The 19,387-nt window shown below is 41.6% G+C and overlaps 1 protein-coding gene across 3 annotated transcripts in view; it reads right to left on the reverse strand.

Moving 5' to 3' along the window:
- LOC139753402 (major facilitator superfamily domain-containing protein 8-like) overlaps positions 1-19,387 on the reverse strand; it is a 62,654-nt gene that overhangs the window by 13,521 nt on the left and 29,746 nt on the right. For 2 of the 3 annotated variants that reach the window (XM_071669863.1, XM_071669864.1), the window contains 3 exons: positions 12,906-13,077; positions 6,313-6,428; positions 3,156-3,283 (listed from right to left, as the gene is read on the reverse strand). In XM_071669863.1, coding sequence (XP_071525964.1) covers positions 3,156-3,283; positions 6,313-6,428; positions 12,906-13,077 — 416 coding nt within the window. Of the gene's footprint in view, positions 1-3,155; positions 3,284-6,312; positions 6,429-12,905; positions 13,078-13,812; positions 13,956-19,387 lie in introns of all 3 variants that reach the window. The other variant, XM_071669865.1, reaches the window with a different exon arrangement.

The following is a 19,387-nucleotide window of genomic DNA, read 5'->3' on the forward strand; positions in this document are numbered from 1 at the left end:
GTTGGCAAGGATATTCAATGTATGTATGGATATCCCATGGTGGAGTGCCTGAGAACTGGCAGAATGCATATGTAATGCCATTGTACACAGGAAAAGAGGATTAAGGTGAATGTTCAAACTACAGAGGCATAAGTTTGTTGAGTATTCCTGGAAAAGTGTGCGGGAGGATATTGATTGAGAGGGTGAGGGCATGTACAGAGCATTAGATTGGGGAGGAGCAGTGTGGTTTCAGAAGTGGTAGAGGATGTGGATCAGGAGTTTGCTATGAAGAATGCGTGTGAAAAATACTTAGAAAAACAGATGGATTTGTATGAAGCATTTATGAATCTGGAGAAGGCATATGATAGAGTCGATAGAGATGCTCTGTGGAAGGTCCTAAGAGTATATGGTGTGGAGGTAAGCTGCTAGAAGCAGTGAAAAGATTTTTCAAGGATGTAAGGCATGTGCACAAGAAACAAGAGAGGAGAGTGATTGGTTCCCAGTTAAGGTCAGTCTGCGGTAGGGTTGGGCTATGTCTCTATGGGTGTTTAATCTGTTTAAGGATGGGGACGAGGAGGTAAATGTGAATTTTGAGAGAGGGGCAAGTATGCAGCCTGTTGGGGTGACAGGGCCTGGGAAGTGAGTCAGTTGTTGATCACCAGTGATACAGCACTGGTGGATGACACAAGTGAGAAACTGCATAAGTTGGTGACTGAGTTTGGAAAAGTGTGTGAAAGGAGAAAGTTGAGAGTAAATGTGAATAAGAGCGAGATTATTAAGTTCAACAGGGTTGAGGGACAAGTCAGTCATGATGCAAGTTTGAATGGAGAAAAATTGGAGGAAGTGAAGTGTTTTAGATATCTGGAAGTGGACTTAGCAGCAAACGGAACCATGGAAGTGGAAAGGGTCATGGGGTGGGGGAGAAGGCAAAGGTTCTGGGAGTGATGAAGAATGTGTGGAAAGAGTGTTATCTCAGAGAGCAAAAATAGGTATGTTTGAAGGAATAGCAGCTCCAATATTGTATGATTGTGAGGCATGGGCTATAGATAGGGTTGTATGGAGGAGGGTGGATGTGTTGGAAATGTCTGAGGACAATATGAGATGTGAGGGGGTTTGATCAAGAAAGTAATGAAAGGGTAAGAGAGATGTGTTGTAATAAAAAGAGTGTGGTTGAGAGGGCAGAAGAGGGTGTAGGGAAACGGTTTGGACATATGGAGAGAATAAGTGAGAGAAGGTTGAAAAAGATATATGTGTCAGAGGTGGAGGGAAAGAGAAGAGGGAGACCAAATTGGAGGTGGAAGGAAGGTGGAGTGAAGAAAAATTCTGAACATTCGGAGCCTGAACATGCAAGAGGGTGAGAGGCGTGCGAGGAATAGATTGGACTGGACCGATGTAGTATACCAGGGTCAACATGCTGTCAATGGACTGAACCAAGGCATGTGAAATGTCTAGAGTAAACTAAGGAAAGGTCTGTGGGGTTTGGATGTGGATAGGGCACTGTGGTTTTGGTACATCACACATGACAACTAAAGACTGAATGAGAACAGATGTAGCCATTTTTTATGTTTTCCTGGCACTACCTCACTGACAAAAGGGGAGGAAATACTGTTTCCTGTGGGGCAGGATCTAGTTTATGCATAAGACCACAAGAAAATGAAACACCATAAGTTCCCAAGTGCACTTTTGCATAATGATCATATCATCAGGAGAGATAACAAGAATAAGATAGAAGACATAGAACAGTCAGTTGATATACAAGGAAGAGATTACATAAAATGCCACTGGTAAACAAGCATTAGCAGATGGTGATGTTTGGGTTTGGTGTGTTCAGGTCTGGCATCATGCTTGTCATAAAACTTTTATGTGGTCAAGAAAGGGAACTGTTTACAAATTTTGCCAACAACAAAGCTATCCAATTTGTATAGACCTTCACTAATATTATTGTTACAATTCTTTGTGTATTCAACAATAAAAGATTCAATGATACTTCTCATGGTAACGGAGTTACAATGAATATCTAAACTGGCATTACTCCAGCCAATACAATGGTCATAATTTCAACATGATTAAACAGAGAATTTGAGTATTGTCCTCTTCTTATACTCCACTGATGTTGCTTAGGTCGAACAAAAAGATCCTTACCAGTATGCCCAACATAAAGCATATTACAATTTTTTCAAAGGTATTCTGTAAACACAGCCCACAGAATTTTCCGGTGAGTTTTTTATAAAGACATTCTTTGTAGTATCTTTATTGCTAATAGCTACACTAACATTAAAGGATTTAAGCAACCTGAGAAGTACTGTAAAATTATCACTAAAAAGGAGAACTAAAAGATTCTTGGTATAAAGGGGAGGTTTGAGTTTAACTCTTATGAAATTTCTTTGACAACTTAAGGGATTTATCAAAGAAAGATCTAGGGTACTTTAATTCGGATCCAATGGAATATATCTTATCAAACTCCAGAACCTAGGTCAGATCTGAGAAAAATTTCTAAAGTTGAACTAAATGTTTCTCTTCCCACACTAACTGACCTTCCCTGACCTTTAGAGAGGTCAGCTGTTTGGGTCAACTTTGGATTCTTGTTCCTTAGGTCTAAATCAACAAGACCTAGCAGAAAAATTGCTTTTTGTATACATGGTAAGAAACCCAGCAATTCAATAGGTCTTGTCTCCATTACATGTTTAATGAACGTGAGTAGATGTGTAAATGTGTACGAGTGAATTGAAAAGGTGTATACCCACAATCCACACAATTCAAATGAAAAAATGAAGTAAAAATAAGAGGCAGATAGACAAAAAGAAATATAACAATAGCCATTTTCTTTAATGAGGTAATAAGTATGGAAATACAGCAAAAGGTTAGTTATACTACATGAAAGAGCTACAATCATTAAAGAAAAAATCAATGAATGTGGTCAATGAAATATGCTGTTTTAACAGTCATTAAAACAAAATAATCATTCAAAACCAATGACTGAACAGCAAAGACATAAGAAATTAACCCTATGAACCTTCTAAAACTATTTTCTTTATCAGTAATTGTGTAGAAATAAATCATTCTTGCATCAAAAATACTGATGAAACACCGATAATCTTTTTTACATATCTAAGAAACTTCATTGCACCTCATAAAGGGCACAAAGCATTAATATAAAATACTGAGGTATAACTCACCTGAGCTTACACCTACAAAGAATCGTGAGATGATCATTACAGCCCGTGCTGATGACCCAAACACTCTCAGGATGGCATATAAGCCATTGCCTATGGTAAAGATGGCCACTGTCGAGAGAAAGGCACCTCTGGAAAACAGTACATATCAATATATATATATATCTCATCATTATCATTATTATCATTTTGCTTTGTCACTGTCTCCCGCATTAGCAAGGTAGCGCAAGGAAATAGATGAAAGAAATGGCCCAACCCATCCACAAACACATGTATATACTTACACATCCACACACGCACATATACATATATACCTATACATCTCAACGTATACATAATATATACACACACAGACATATAAATATATACACATGTACATAATTACATCGCTCCAATTCACTCTATTCCTTGCCCTCCTTTCACCCTCCTGCATGTTCAGGCCCCGATCACACAAAATCTTTTTCACTCCATCTCTCCACCTCCAATTTGGTCTCCCTCTTCTCCTCGTTCCCTCCACCTCCGACACATATATCCTCTTGGTCAATCTTTCCTCACTCATTCTCTCCATGTGCCCAAACCATTTCAAAACACCCTCTTCTGCTCTCTCAACCATGCTCTTTTTATTTCCACACATCTCTCTTACCCTTACGTTACTTACTCGATCAAACCACCTCACACCACACATTGTCCTCAAACATCTCATTTCCAGCACATCCATCCTCCTGCGCACAACTCTATCCATAGCCCACGCCTCGCAACCATACAACATTGTTGGAACCACTATTCCTTCAAACATACCCATTTTTGCTTTCCGAGATAATGTTCTCGACTTCCACACATTCTTCAAGGCTCCCAGAATTTTCGCCCCCTCCCCCACCCTATGATCCACTTCCGCTTCCATGGTTCCATCCGCTGCCAGATCCACTCCCAGATATCTAAAACACTTTACTTCCTCCAGTTTTTCTCCATTCAAACTCACCTCCCAATTGACTTGACCCTCAACCCTACTGTACCTAATGACCTTGCTCTTATTCACATTTACTCTTAACTTTCTTCTTTCACACACTTTACCAAACTCAGTCACCAGCTTCTGCAGTTTCTCACATGAATCAGCCACCAGCGCTGTATCATCAGCGAACAACAACTGACTCACTTCCCAAGCTCTCTCATCCCCAACAGACTTCATACTTGCCCCTCTTTCCAAAACTCTTGCATTCACCTCCCTAACAACCCCATCCATAAACAAATTAAACAACCATGGAGACATCACACACCCCTGCCGCAAACCTACATTCACTGAGAACCAATCACTTTCCTCTCTTCCTACACGTACACATGCCTTACATCCTCAATAAAAACTTTTCACTGCTTCTAACAACTTGCCTCCCACACCATATATTCTTAATACCTTCCACAGAGCATCTCTATCAACTCTACTGTCTGCCCTTATTCATTCCCATCGCCACCCCGCCACACATGATATAACAACCCCCTCCCCCCCATGTGCACAAGGTAGCGCTTTCTACATGTATGTTGTTTTGTGCATGGGTGAGGTAGTGTCAGAAACAGATGAATGAGCCTTATAGGAAAAATCCTTACCCAGCCTCTTCCCTTGTTCCTTATTTTGGAAAGTAATACAGGAGAGGATGATTTCTAGCCCCAACTCCTGTCCCTCTTAGTCACCTTCTATAATACAAAGAAGACATGTGGGAAGTATTTTCCAGCTCTGATTCCAGCTCTGAGAAGTCTGCTGCACAAAGAGAGGCTAAAAAGACTACCACTTTTGTCTTGAGAAGCACTGACTCTATAGTGACCTGACCAAAGTTCTCAAAATTTTGAATGAACTCAATAATGTAAATCATAAGCATCTTTTTCAAATACATGGCAATACACTTCACAGGAAAAATAAAATATATTTCAAGTTATAAGATGTAGTACTGACATGGGAAGAAATTTCTAAGGAAAATGATGTGCAGAGCATTTGGAACAAGGTCCCACCCGGTGTTGTTAAAGCGAAGATTGAAAATACCTTCTATCAAATAAATTTTTCGTCGTTTCAGGTATCTAATAAATGAATACAGGGGAAAAATGCATATTACCAATTCCTTTTTCTCATTCTGTACCCTAACTGACTGAAATCAATTATCAGAGTTTAGTGTAATGCAGCTAAGGATTGGGATAAAGTAGTAAGATTTTACATTATGATTTTCCCTTTCATTCTTTCATGTTAAATTCCATGTAAGCTTATGAAAAAAAAATGCATGACTCATCTTCTGTTACTGTTAGCTGTTGTCACAGGAGGGAATGGAAGATGGGAAGACAGCCTTCTTATTGTTTTAACCTTATGTCATCTACTTTGATCAGAAACAGAAATCAGTGAATCTAAGTTACAAACAAATAACTTATTCATGGACTAGAGGCCTCTTGTTACCTACTTTCCCATGTGTAGCACTGCCCTTTCTCTCCGCACTTCTCTTTTTCCTCTTTCCTATCATTATTCTCCCCTTTCCACACTTTCTCCTCTCTTTCCTCTCCTCCCTCCCTTGCTTTCCCCATCTCTCACTATCAATCTATATCACTGATGGCTGTTCCCAACTGGAACTCCCTCAAAGGGGTGGCCATAGCAATAGAATCTCCATAACTAGTAAACTTCAGAGCCGCTTCTTAGCATTTAGTGCCTCATCCTTAACAGACCACTAGCCAAGGGCAACTCTTGTGCATTAGCTGTACAGGCTCTTACCTAATGTTCCTACAGACTACTTCCATCTAAAGCTCTTTCCTAATGTTCCTACTACTTCTACCTAATGTTTCTACCCAACGCTCCAGCCTTTAATGTTCCTACCTACTGCTACAATTTATTGCTCCTACCATTTTGCCAAAAGGGAGGGCTAGCCCAGAGTGCTTACCGCAGGAAAAGCTAGTTATGAAGAATAAGCTGTGTGAGTTAAGTGTTGTTAAGCGTTGTGTATGACAAGGAGAGATTGTATGTTTTTGGACAGAAGGCCAGAGGGCCAAGTGTGGATCAGAGAAGCACAACTTGACAACTACTGAAGTGATGGCTCACTACACAGCTGTAACTAACCCTCCGAATACTGAGGCAAATAGTATTGGTAATATATTTCCCTGGTGGTATATATATCTAACTCTCACCCTTCCTCACCTGTTGGATCCGACTTTGTTGCCCCAAAGGCCTAGTAGTGGAGAGGCCAGCATCTGTCCTAAAGGGTTTGCAGCAATCACCCATCCCAGGAACTGTTTAGAGACCGTAGGATCAAGCTAGACAAAGAGCAATGGAAATGAGTGATTAGATTGAGAATGGAGAAAATATCAAGATATCTTTAACATGCAAATATATCTATGACGATATAATACATAAAACAGTTACTTAATCCTATGTTTGAAGTATCTGAAATTCAATGAATTTTCCAGTGGAAGCATATCAAATGACACCTGGATACTTCCTCTAACAAAGATAAACTAACTGATTCAAGAATATACATTACAAAAGCAATAATCTTATCTTATGTTTATGTAGTACAGTGTAAAAATGAATACAAGATTGTATTCCTGGAGATCTGTCACTCTAGCATCCACTCTTATACAAGCATCTCAAGCCCATGCTATAACGGGAGTAAAATTCCTAATCCAAAATTTTCCCAATCTAACTCTTAAGTAAGAAAATACTTGAAACAACACCGCTTCCCCTTAATAATTCCCGTAAATATGTCACACTGGCATAAAATAATCTAAGTAAAATTTAATGAAAACTTTCTGAAAAGGGTGGTGATGAGGGCTTGTGTTGCTGCTTGAATGGAATGGGGTTGAACAAGTGTTATTGGGAGGTACGTGGAGGTGTTAGGTTTGTTCTACATCACCCCAAAGCCCCCTCTGTTCGGTATTAATTACCATTGAATGCCTCATCCATACCCCAATGTGTACCAGGCTAGCCCATACAGCAGGCCTACAGTACCATTCATCACCCTCTAAGCTAGTTTCCACTGAATATTTCGTTACCTAGCATTATTGCACGATTGTGGACTATTATATTACTGGGATGAAGCCGAGTTAGTGATTAGCAGAAGAAAGTGGATATAGTGATAATACTATCTGGTTAAGGTATATTGTTGAAGATACAGGTCATGTTGTGTGTTTGTGCATGGTTACTCAGGCAGCATCCCAAGGAAAATAGTTTGTGTATCAAAATATGAATAACGTTTCAAATAAATGATGTTCCATGGATAAAGGATCAACACAACAGGGTAACAAGCAGTGTAATTTCTTCCAGTATTGCACTCCTGCTATGCATGGAACATCTAAACTCCTATGCTGGTAATGCACCTGGTATTCATGGAGTGCCATCTAATAAGGTAAAACATCTTAGCAAGCGCCCCAATCTGAGCCTTCGAAGAGGATGAGCACTCCCTGCATGATTCCTTCTTCTGTTTCCCCTTTTAGAAAATTAAAATATCAGGAGGGGAGGGTTTCTAGACCCCCCGCTCCTGTCCCCTTTAGTCACCTTTTACGACATGCGAGGGATGCATGGGAAGTATTCTTTCTCCCCTATCCCCAGGGATGATTTAACTTTCTAGAAGGGGAAACAGAGGGAGTCACGCGAGGAGTGCTCATCCTCCTTGAAAGCTCAGATTGGGGTGCCTAAATGTGTGTGGATGTAACCAAGATGAGAAAAAAGGAGAGATAGGTAGTATGTTTGAGGAAAGGAACCTGGATGTTTTGGCTTTGAGTGAAACGAAGCTCAAGGGTAAAGGGGAAGAGTGGTTTGGAAAAGTTTTGGGAGTAAAGTCAAGGGTTAGTGAGAGGACAAGAGCAAGGGAAGGAGTAGCACTACTGTAACAGGAGTGATAGGAGTATGTGATAGAGTGTAAGAAAGAAACTCTAGATTGATATGGGTAAAACTGAAAATGGATGGAGAGAGATGGATGATTATTGGTGCACATGGGCAAGAAAAGAAAGATCATGAGAGGCAAGTGTTTTGGGAGCAGCTGAGTGAGTGTGTTAGTAGTTTTGATGCAAAGAGATCAGGTTATAGTGATGGGTGATTTGAATGCAAAGGTCAGTAATGTGGCAGTTGAGGGAATAATTGGTGTACATGGGGTGTTCAGCGTTGTAAATGGAAATGAAGAGCTTGTAGATTTGTGCTGAAAAAGGACTGGTGATTGGGAATACCTGATTTAAAAAGAGAGAAATACACAAGTATACGTATGTAAGTAGGAGAGATGGCCAGAGAGTGTTATTGGATAATGTGTTAATTGATAGGCACGTGAAAGAGAGACTTTTGGATGTTAATGTGCTGAGAGGTGCAACTGGAGGGATGTCTGATCATTATCTTGTGGAGGCAAAGGTGAAGATTTGTAGAGGTTTTCAGAAAAGAAGAGAGAATGTTGGGGTGAAGAGAGTTGTGAGAGTAAGTGAGCTTGGGAAGGACACTTGTGTGAGGAAGTACCAGGACAGACTGAGTGCAGAATGGAAAAAGGTGAGAGCAAAGGATGTAAGGGGAGTGGGGGGAGGAATGGGATGTACTTAGGGAAGCAGTGATGGCTTGCGCAAAAGATGCTTGGGGCATGAGAAGTGTGGGAGGTGGGTAGATTAGAGAGGGTAGTGAGAGGTGGGATGAAGAAGTAAGATTATTAGTGAAAGAGAAGAGAGAGGCATTTGGACGATTTTTGTGGGGAAATAGTGCAAATGACTGAGAGGTGCATAAAAGAAAGAGGCAGGAGGTCAAGAGAAAAATGTACGAGGTGAAAGAGGGCAAATGAGAGTTGGGGTGAGAGAGTGTCATTAAATTTTGGGGAGAATAAAAAGATGTTTTGGAAGGAAGTAAATAAAAAGCGTAAGACAAGAGAACAAATGGAAACATTGGTGAAGGGAGATAATGGGGAGGTAATAACAAGTAGTGGTGATGTGAGAAGGAGATGGAGTGAGTATTTTGAAGGTTTGTTGAATGTGTTTGATGATAGAGTGGCAGATATAGGGTATTTTGGTCGAGGTGGTGTGCAAAGTGAGAGGGTTAGGGAAAATGATTTGGTAAACAGAGAAGAGGTAGTAAAAGCTTTGCGGAAGATGAAAGCCGGCAAGGCAGCAGGTTTGGATGGTATTGCAGTGGGATTTATTAAAAAAGGGGGTGACAGTGTTGTTGACTGGTTGGTGAGGATATTTAATGTATGTATGACTCATGGTGAGGTGCCTGAGGATTGGCAGAATGCATGCATAGTGCCACTGTACAAAGGCAAAGGGGATAAGAGTGAGTGCTCAAATTACAGGGGTACAAGTTTGTTGAGTATTCCTGGGAAATTATATGGGAGGGTATTGACTGAGAGGGTGAAAGCATGTACAGAGCATCAGATTGGAGAAGAGCAGTGTGGTTTCAGAAGTGGTAGAGGATGTGTGGATTAGGTGTTTGCTTTGAAGAATGCATGCAAGAAATACTTGGAAAAGCAAATGGATTTGTATGTAGCATTTATGGATCTGGAAAAGGCATATGATAAGAGCTGATAGAGATGCTTTGTGGAAGGTATTAAGAATATATGGCGTGGGAAGCAAGTTGCTAGAAGCAGTGAAAAGTTTATATCAAGGATGTAAGGCATGTGTACGAGAAGAAAGAGAGGAGAGTGATTGGTTCTCAGTGAATGTCAGTTTGCGGCAGGGGTGCATGATGTCTCCATGGTTGTTTAATTGGTTTATGGATAGGGTTGTTACGGAGGTGAATGCAAGAGTTTTGGAGAGAGGGCCAAGTATGCAGTCTGTTGTGGATGAGAGGGCTTGGGAAGTGAGTCGCTGATGATACAGTGCTGGTGGCTGATTCGGGTGAGAAACTGCAGAAGCTGGTGACTGAGTTTGGTAAATTGTGTGAAAGAAGAAAGCTGAGAGTAAATGTGAATAAGAGCAAGGTTATTAGGTACAGTAGGGTTGAGGGACAAGTAAATTTGGAGGTAAGTTTGAATGGAGAAAAACTGGAGGAAAGGAAGTATTCTAGAGACGTGGGAGTGGATTTGGCAGCAGATGGAACAATGGGAGTGGAAGTAAGTCACAGGGCGGGGGAGGGGGTGAAAATTCTGGGAGCATTGAAAAATGTGTGGAAGGTGAGAACGTTATCTTGTAAAGCAAAAGTGGGTATGTTTGAAGGAATAGTGGTTCCAGCAATGTTATATGGTTGCAAGGCATGGGCTATGGAAGGAGTTGTGCGGAGGAGGGTGGGTGTGTTGGAAATAAGATGTTTGAGGACAATATGTGTATGTGGTGTGAGGTGGTTTGATCGAGTAAGTAATGGAAGGGTAATAAAAAGTGTGGTTGAGTGAGCAGATGAGGGTGTTTTGAAATGGTTTGGTCACATGGAGAGAATGAGTGAGGAAAGATTGACATAGAGGATAAATATGTCAGAGGCGAAGGGAACGAGGAGAAGTGGGAGACGAAATTGGAGGTGGAATGATGGAGTGAAAAAGATTTTGAGCGATCAGGGCCTGAACACGCAGGATGGTGAAAGCTGTGCAAGGAACAGAGTGAATTGGAACGATGTGGTATACTAGGGTCAACGTACTGTCAATGGATTGAACCAGGGCATGTGAAGCGTTTGGGGTAAACATTGGAAAGGTTTGTGGAGCCTGGATGTGGAAAGGAAGCAGAGGTTTCGGTGCGTTATACATGACAGCTAGAGACTGAGTGTGAATGAATGTGGCCTTTGTTGTCTTTTCCTAGTGCTACCTCGCACGCATGTGGGGGGAGGGGGTTGTCATTTCATGTGTGGCCAGGTGGCAACGGGAATGAATAAAGGCAGCAAGTATGAATTATGTACATGTGCATATATGTATATGTCTGTGTGTATATATATGTATACGTTGAAATGTATAGGTATGTATATGTGCGTGTGTGGATGTGTATGTATATATATGTGTATGTGGGTGGGTTGGGCCATTCTTTCGTTTGTTTCCTTGTGCAACCTCTCTAATGAGGGAGACAGCGACAAAGTATAATAAATAAAAAAATATCTTAGCAAGCACACTTACAATTTGTGCTTCTCATTTAAAATTATTTTGTCAGTTTTTAAATCATCATTATCAGTATTCCGAAAAAAAAAAAGCTTAAGTATCTTCTACACCAAGAAATAATGGCATGGGTCAATGATCTTGCCAATAGCATTTGTTCATCAAATGGTAAGACAAACTGTGATTTTGTTGCTCTAATCATTCATCTGTTATAATCAAATAAGTATGAAAACTTTAATACTCTCTTCTGCATGTATGTTTAACATATATTTGTTTAAGGCGTAAATGAGTGTTGGGATATCACCAGAACCAGAGAGGAAGGAGGATGTGGTTTGGGGAAGCATAGAAGAGTTTTGTGTACCAATCAAGTGTAGACAGTCATTTCGAAAACATGGATGAAATCACTAATGAAGGCTGTCTCTATCATTCAGCATTTGTAAGCACAGGTATTCTATGTGAACTGAATTAATCTGTTAAGAAATCCTTGCATATATGAAGATTTGCCCTGTAAATCTTCTTGAAAGTAATATAAATAATGTTTTTCTGCAGTGCATCACAATTACTGGTCCATACACCATTCCCTACCTCTGGTACAACCTAAGTTAATGTTAAAAAGTTGAGCAAAGGCTCTGTTTCCCAAATACCCCCACATGCTGAATTACAGATTTTTGTGAATTAATGTAAATATTGCCAAGGGGATCTGATAGCAAACTGCAAAATTTAAACCTGTGTATTCTTATTTTCCCAATACACAAATATACAAGTTGAGACTAGTTTCTGACTAAACTTACTAAAAATTTTCCCTTTTTCTAGTCCCAAAGTGTACAACGTTGACTAAAGTAGTGGTAGGTAATTACACAGATGAAGCACTGGGTGGCATCTAGCCCAGGTGTGGTTGATGCCTTAAGATATATAGGTCTTGCATTTCACCTTCTGCTCTTGAGCTAAGGTTCAAGAACAACAGGTAAAAGGCTTGACAAAGAGGCTGGAGTTGCTGTACTGGGCAAGAGCAACACTTTGTCTTCCTAAACAGTGTTTGCAGTAGTACCTACTTCATGTAATTACATTTTTCTTTCATTAACATTCACTGAATCATTTATATGGGTGATGAAACTCTGCTCTTCCATGAACATCCTGATTTCTCAGTTCTACTGGTTATGTGCTACACATTCTAAACCTGTCTAACACTCTTACCAGAATGAAGACTCAACAACAAATAATGCAAAGGTTTGTGATTCTACTATTTGTAACGATATATAGATGGTAGCAACACTATTGAGGAAAGATTCTACATGCATCACCTTGCTCTGAATGGAAGTAAAGGTGAAGCAAATAAACATGGTCTGACTAACATGCTTTATTTGGTGAGAAGACCATGAAAAAGAGTAAAGTACTAAGAAAAATTGCTAAAGATACATAACCATCCTATAGAGAGAGTTATCTGGGTAACTGTATTGAAATGAACTCATCACATAAACTTAATTTAGTGTGAAGACACACTTTTGGGCATCCGTAGAATTAATTGTGGCTATGACAAATTTCACACTGGAATTTCTATGCTTCAGGAAATGATATAAGAAATGCGACTCAAAATCAAAGTCCCGTTTATCTTCTAAGTCTTACACCTAAAGGGAAAAAATACAAAATAATGTCTTAATCAAAAGACACTAATAATAGTTAATGAGGAAAAACATGCATTACCGTCCATGAGTGTGATAATACTAAGACAGAGGGTAACAGCATGGAAGCCCCATACCTGCTGTAGATATGGCCAAACCCCTGTCAGTACAATGGAGAACCCAATAGACATGACAAAGGTAGTGACATAGACGACATAGTGGGAGTGATGCCGGGCTCGTTTCTCGGCTGGAGTTTCCAAAACAACCAATGGCTCTTTTGGTTCAGCCTCGTGGGGATGTGCTGCATCGCTGTAGGAAAAGGTCAGGATCAGTTCAAGTTAAACCTATCAACACCTTAGAAAATGCTAATCCCTCCCGTTATCATCACAGTCTGCAAAGAATAGATATAATTTTCCTTTTCTTCATGAAATGAGAAAAAAAAAGTGCTAAGTTAGCCTACAAAACAAAGAAGAATAGGCTACTTTTTATGTTGGTCTGGTCTAAAGTTGGCGCATAGACAGGCCAAGTGCGCGAACAGGACGTTTATTTTATTGTGCCTGTAACTCAGGCAGAGCACCAGCACTAAAATCACATCAAAACATTTGGAAATACTACACCATTAATACCAATCAATGTAAGGGAGATTAGTTGGCAAGTCCTAGGAGAGAGAGGGTTACAGCCTAAGTGCTAGGAGAGGGTGGGTTGTGGTACATATGCTGAGAGAATAAGGGTAGAATGTTTCGGTTATCTTGCCATTGTCCGTCCAAAGTTATCAACCACTACTAAAAAAAATAGGGGTAAGGAAACATGAGTAAGAACACAGTGCTTTATTGGGCACTATACAAAGGTGATGTAACCAAGGGCAAGATGCTACTGTAGGTGCAGGGTTATCATAAGGTGAAGTGAAGTGAGACGTAAGATAAAAGGATTGGCAGGACCTCCGCTGCTGGCGTAGGTGCAGTTGGTGAGGCAGGAGTCCATGGGAAAGGTGCGTGGCTTCTGTTTCTTCATGGTGCTTTTATAAGAGGGAGATGTGGCACGTACCGGAGTTCTGGGTTAGAGGGTGGTTGCCGTTCGTGTTTCGTACTGCAGAAGCTCCGCGGTAATTCAAACTTCCTGAGGTAGGCAGAGGCGAAGTCCCATTCGATTCCTGCCGAAGGCGGCCGGTGATGAAGTACCACAGAGTCCTGCCAGGGAGGAGAAAAGCCAGGAGTCATACAGTGGGCTGCTACTGATGGCATCGGCACTCAAAGGGCTCCCAGTGGAGTAACAAGGTCCAAACTTGAGGCGCGTTAACGGAGCAGTTGTGGCCGATGCAACCTGATTGCTTGACTGACTTGACTACACTCCGGTGATGCCCGGGTATATTAAGGTGGCCAGACTAAAAGACGAGGGAGGCTTATGGGAGTTATAAATCTTGTAGAATGGCTGGAGGGGCGATAGGAGGCCAGTACCTGATTCCCTGAAGAAGGGAGGACTATTTCTGTAAAGGTATCAGGTGACTAGATAAGGTCGAAAGTAGCAAGCACTGACATCAAATATCACGCTGGTGGTGACCCTGGTGAGGTCAGCCAGGCTGTGGGGCGTGGGCTGATAAGCTTGTTGAAACTGTTCCCCTCTGGAGATTTTGAGGTTACCGTTTGCGTTCTGTGGTGCAGGAGCGCCTTGGGCGTGGCAAAATTCAAGCTGCTTCTCAAGATGGACTGGGTCGATGTCCCACCGAAAGTGGCCATGGAAGATGAAGCACCAAAGAGCCTTGCTAGGGATGAGAAAAGGCAGGAGCCAGATGGTGAACTAATACTCTTGGAGCCTCTAGAGTCTGGAGTCACATGGTTGAGAGAAGACTTCTGGTGCTTACCATCACATTCATGATCTGAGGCAAACTGACTGTCTGGCTGACTGTCGTATTCGTTGACGCCTAAGTATATGAGGGCGGTCAGACTAGTCACGAAGTCAGTTTTTGGGAGTTGCACAGCTTGGAGACTGGCTGAGGAGACGAGAGTAGGCGATTGGCACTCGTCAACTAGGTGGAGACGAGTAGAAGGCAAGACAGGACTACTGTCGTTGTGGTCGAATGTGGCTTAAGATCAAAAGCCGTAAGTTCCGACCTCACTTCTTACGCTGGTGACCCTCGCGAGGAAAGGTCTGGGCCACAAAGACCGTTACTGCTTTTCCCTCTTTGTATGAAGTCGGGTGAGGTTACACTTCATAGACTGTCACACATGACGTAGGGAGTGATTTCGCCACCAGTTCAGGTTTGCTGTTAGTAAAGTATAACTTTGTGGAACGAGAGTTGGGACATGACGCTACAGTATCTTGATACCTGCCATAAATAATGCCAAGTAGAAGTCTTCCCCAGGTTAGGTTTGGGGTGTTAGTTGATTCAGACTTACAGGATGTGATCAAATGAAGGCAAGTGGTATTAAAATACTGAGAATCGAGTCTGAGGTCCCATACCGAACATGCTCAAGGACACACTCAAGGTGTCTGTTAGCACAGCTTGAACATGTCTTGCTCGTGATCCCAGTGTTAGGAGAGGGAAGGTTGTTGATGCAAGAGCTGGTAAAGGAAATGTGGTGGTGTGTTGAGAGAGATATAGGGTCGTAGTGGTGCAAGTGTTGGGAGAGGGAGGGTCGTAGGTGTGCAAGCTTTGGGAGAAGGAGGGTGCTGGTGCAAGCGCTGGAATAGGGAGGGGTAGTGGAGCAGGTGTTGTGGGAGGGAGGGTCGTAGTGGAGCAAGTACTAGGAGTGGGGAGGTACAGGTGCACGTGCTTGGAAAGGGAGGGTAGTGGAGCGGTTGTTTGGAAAGGGAGGGTCGTAGTGGTGAAACTGCTCGGAGAGGGACGGGGGTAATGGGAAGCGCTGACTCACACAATCATCGTTGTGGTGGCTGTTTCATCAGCACAGAAACCCTCCCCCAAACTATACGAAAAGATTATATATCTATATCTATATATATAAATAAATAAATATATATATATATATATATATATATATATATATATATATATATATATATATATATATGTATGTATGACAAGAAGCTATAGGTTAAAATGCTGAAAATGATACAAACAAGAGTAGGAATAGAGGCACTCAGAAAATTAAGGCATGGTAGAGGTTGGGCAAGTGGAGATCCAGTCCTGTCATCGTTATCTGAAGGTTAAGGCAGCCGTATATATCCCTGCATTAGAGAACATCATATCCCTGCATTAGAGAACACCATATCCCTGCATTAGAGAACATCATATCCCCGCATTAGAGAACATCATATCCCTGCATTAGAGAACATCATATCCCTGCATTAGAGAACATCATATCCCTGCATTAGAGAACATCATATCCCCGCATTAGAGAACATCATATCCCTGCATTAGAGAACACCATATCCCTGCATTAGAGAACATCATATCCCTGCATTAGAGAACATCACCTTAAGAATCACAGAGCTCATAAATGTTTCTTCAGAGACCAGTAAATACTTTATGCTCATCAGTTTCTACCCAGGTTTTTTTTTTTTTTTTACGCAGTTACAAAGGTGGATCATATCTATATCACATCACAAAGTATGCTTTAGCCAGTACGTGTCAAAAAGCGGACACAGTGTAATATAATTTTTTTTTTCGCTTAACATAGATTCACTGATGACAGGTCATCACCCATGGTGGAGCATTAGTTCACAGAATCATGTCAGAGGTCACCCATGGTGCAGCATGAACTGACTATATCAGTATGAGTATTACCAAAAAACAAAAAAACAAAGTTAATTAAGCCCTTGAGCACGATGGAGCGACATGAGCATGAAAATACGATCCTCAGGTCGTACCACCATGATGATGACAAACCAAAATCCTCTTTCCACTGCGTCACTTTGTCTACATCACAGGAACCCGACTGCCAATCAAATGAAGCACGAGTCATCATTTCGTGGCACGTCGACTCCAGCGGTCCTGCCCTCCACGGTTAGCTCAGGCCAGTCGAGGGGCTAAGAGTATATACATAGCGGTATCTCCTGCCAACAGGTGGGGTTTGGGTGAGGTGCGGAGTTTGACTGATTTATGCCGGTAACCCCGGCAAATTTATTGTGCAACCCCATGGTCATCCTGTGAGCGGTTGCGCAAAAGGATTATTGGGGTTACAAAGGCTCTAAGTCACACCCCAGTAGGTTGGTATTACATAGGATGTTACAATTCATGACGTTTTTCATTACATACATTACATAGTTTCATATTGGAAGTTTTACCGACTAGATACAAAAAATTGGATACAAACTTAAAATTTCCGGTATCTTGTTATGAACAATAAGGTGTTGTGACATTTCTTGCATGGTTGGTTTAGATCTATTCCTAAAAGGTTCTGTTTTTTTCACATTCTAAGACATTGTGTTCTAGTTTGTGTCCAAATCTTTGACCACAAACTTTACAATTCACACGGTTAACATCTCCAGATGGGCCAAAGTGCCAGTGGTACCTATAGCTTAGCGTTAGCTGGCAGTTACATCATGTAATCTGCTGATCTTATTTCTTTATCCATATACATGTTATACTTCACACATTTCATTGTGATGAAAAATGTTTCTACTTGTGCTTATCTGGATTCGTCTTCATGTTTCAAAGAGGTCAGTTAGTTCCTATCTAATTACATTTTGAGGCTTCTAATTGACAATCCAATGTTGTTTTCAGCATCACCTTTACTAAGTGCAAGTTTGGCTTAAAAAGCATCAGCTTTGTCATGCTCACAGAGGCCTATATGAGAAGGAATATATAACGATTTAGGTTGAATCCCTTGAGCAATAATGTCTGAGTATTTGTGTCTGGCTTCAGAGACCAGCATGTTCCAGTCTGATCTCAGGGTGATAATCAAACCGTCTGGCAGTGACTTGTATTTGCTCAAGAGCGATAAGTATGGCGAACAATTCAGTTTGTAGAGTACATGTCCAGTAGTTTATTCAAACAATTTTCTCTAATCTATCGCCACTGGGCTGGATCACAATGACAGCCCTCTCAGTGGTTAGAGTGGCGAGAACCATCAGCCTAGATGTACTGGGCTGTGTTATTTTCAGTCTGAAGTTTCCGTATATGCTCACGAGCACTGGGTTTGGGCTGTGATGATGGTAAAAATTATAAATTATTTTAGAATTTTGGGTGGATACGAAAGTGAAGTGACGCCAAAGTGAGTGGGTGGGGGGTTCTTCCACCCGTCACCAGATGTCATGCCGTGGGGGGCTGACCTTGGCCTAACAAATGTAGAGAGCGCGCCAGACCGTCAGGTGCTGGGCCACCTCTACGTGTTGCGCCAGTGCGCCCATCACAGCAGGTGAAGGGAAGGGAAGGTCTCTCTCTCTCTCTCTCTCTCTCTCTCTCCTGAATACGTTTTGGTCATACTGGGAAGAACACACGCATGAGTATCGAATGCGTAGGTGACAGGAAAAAAATCAGTACCGACCACCACCTGGGAACATTTGACATTATCAGAGCTGCATCTAAAGGCCTCTGATTTTCGTATGTAGCTTGATGTTTTAGACGTTGCAGGCATACCACCAGCAGAGGGAGTTTTGATGTAAATAGTTCGACGCCTCCGTCGTTATATATATATATATATATATATATATATACGCCCAAGGCTACTATCTCCCACACAGCCATTTACCATTTACCACACCTCCATCTCTATCCTATGGCAGTACCAGGAGCTCCTTGGTCAGCGGTGGGGCAAGCTCAGGGTGACTGAGTAACTGTCAGAGCAACGATGCTCAACCTTGGACTTGGCGATCTGATAGGCCACATTCAACATTAAAGGGCAAAAGGGAAAGTGGACGGGTCACTAGTCTGGGAGACTAATGTCTGGTCCATCCGTCTCAGGAGGTAAATCCCACGTATAAACGAATGGTGAGATATGTCTATGATCAGGAAGTGTATATACGTACGGAGATGGAAGGAGCTCTGCCGTCCATTACTGCTGTACGAAAAGAAGCCTCTTACTGAACAGGTCCACGAGCTACTGTGGCTGGAAGACCACATGTACCTCTCCAACAGTAAAAGCCCATTAGCCTTGCCATTACACAACAGTCGGCGATTCATCGCCATCCCTCTATTTCCCTACCTGTTCTCGGAGTCTTGTTCCTAGCTCGGATTTGTCGATCCCACGACAGGCAGCAAGCAACTCGGTAACTATGCAATCATCATCGACCAATCACGGACTTATTTTCCTTAATGTCTTACACCGAAATCTTAGGAACCAGATGACTTTGTATTATATATCTTTCTATCTATCTATCTATCTACCTATCTATCTATCTATCTATCTATCTATCTATCTATCTATATATATATATATATATATATATATCTTTCTTTTAAACTATTCGCCATTTCCCGCGTTAGCGAGGTAGCGTTAAGAACAGAGGACTGGGCCTTTTTTGGAATACCCTCACCTGGCCCCACTCTGTTCCTTCTTTTGGAAAATTAAAAAAAAAAGAGGGGAGGATTTCCAGCCCCCCGCTCCCTCCCCTTTTAGTCGCCTTTTACGACACGCAAGGAATACGTGGGAAGTATTCTTAATCCCCTATCCCCAGGGATAATATATATATATATATATATATATATATATATATATATATA

Source organism: Panulirus ornatus, chromosome 14 (genome assembly GCF_036320965.1).
Source record: "Panulirus ornatus isolate Po-2019 chromosome 14, ASM3632096v1, whole genome shotgun sequence".
Lineage (NCBI taxonomy): Eukaryota > Metazoa > Arthropoda > Malacostraca > Decapoda > Palinuridae > Panulirus > Panulirus ornatus.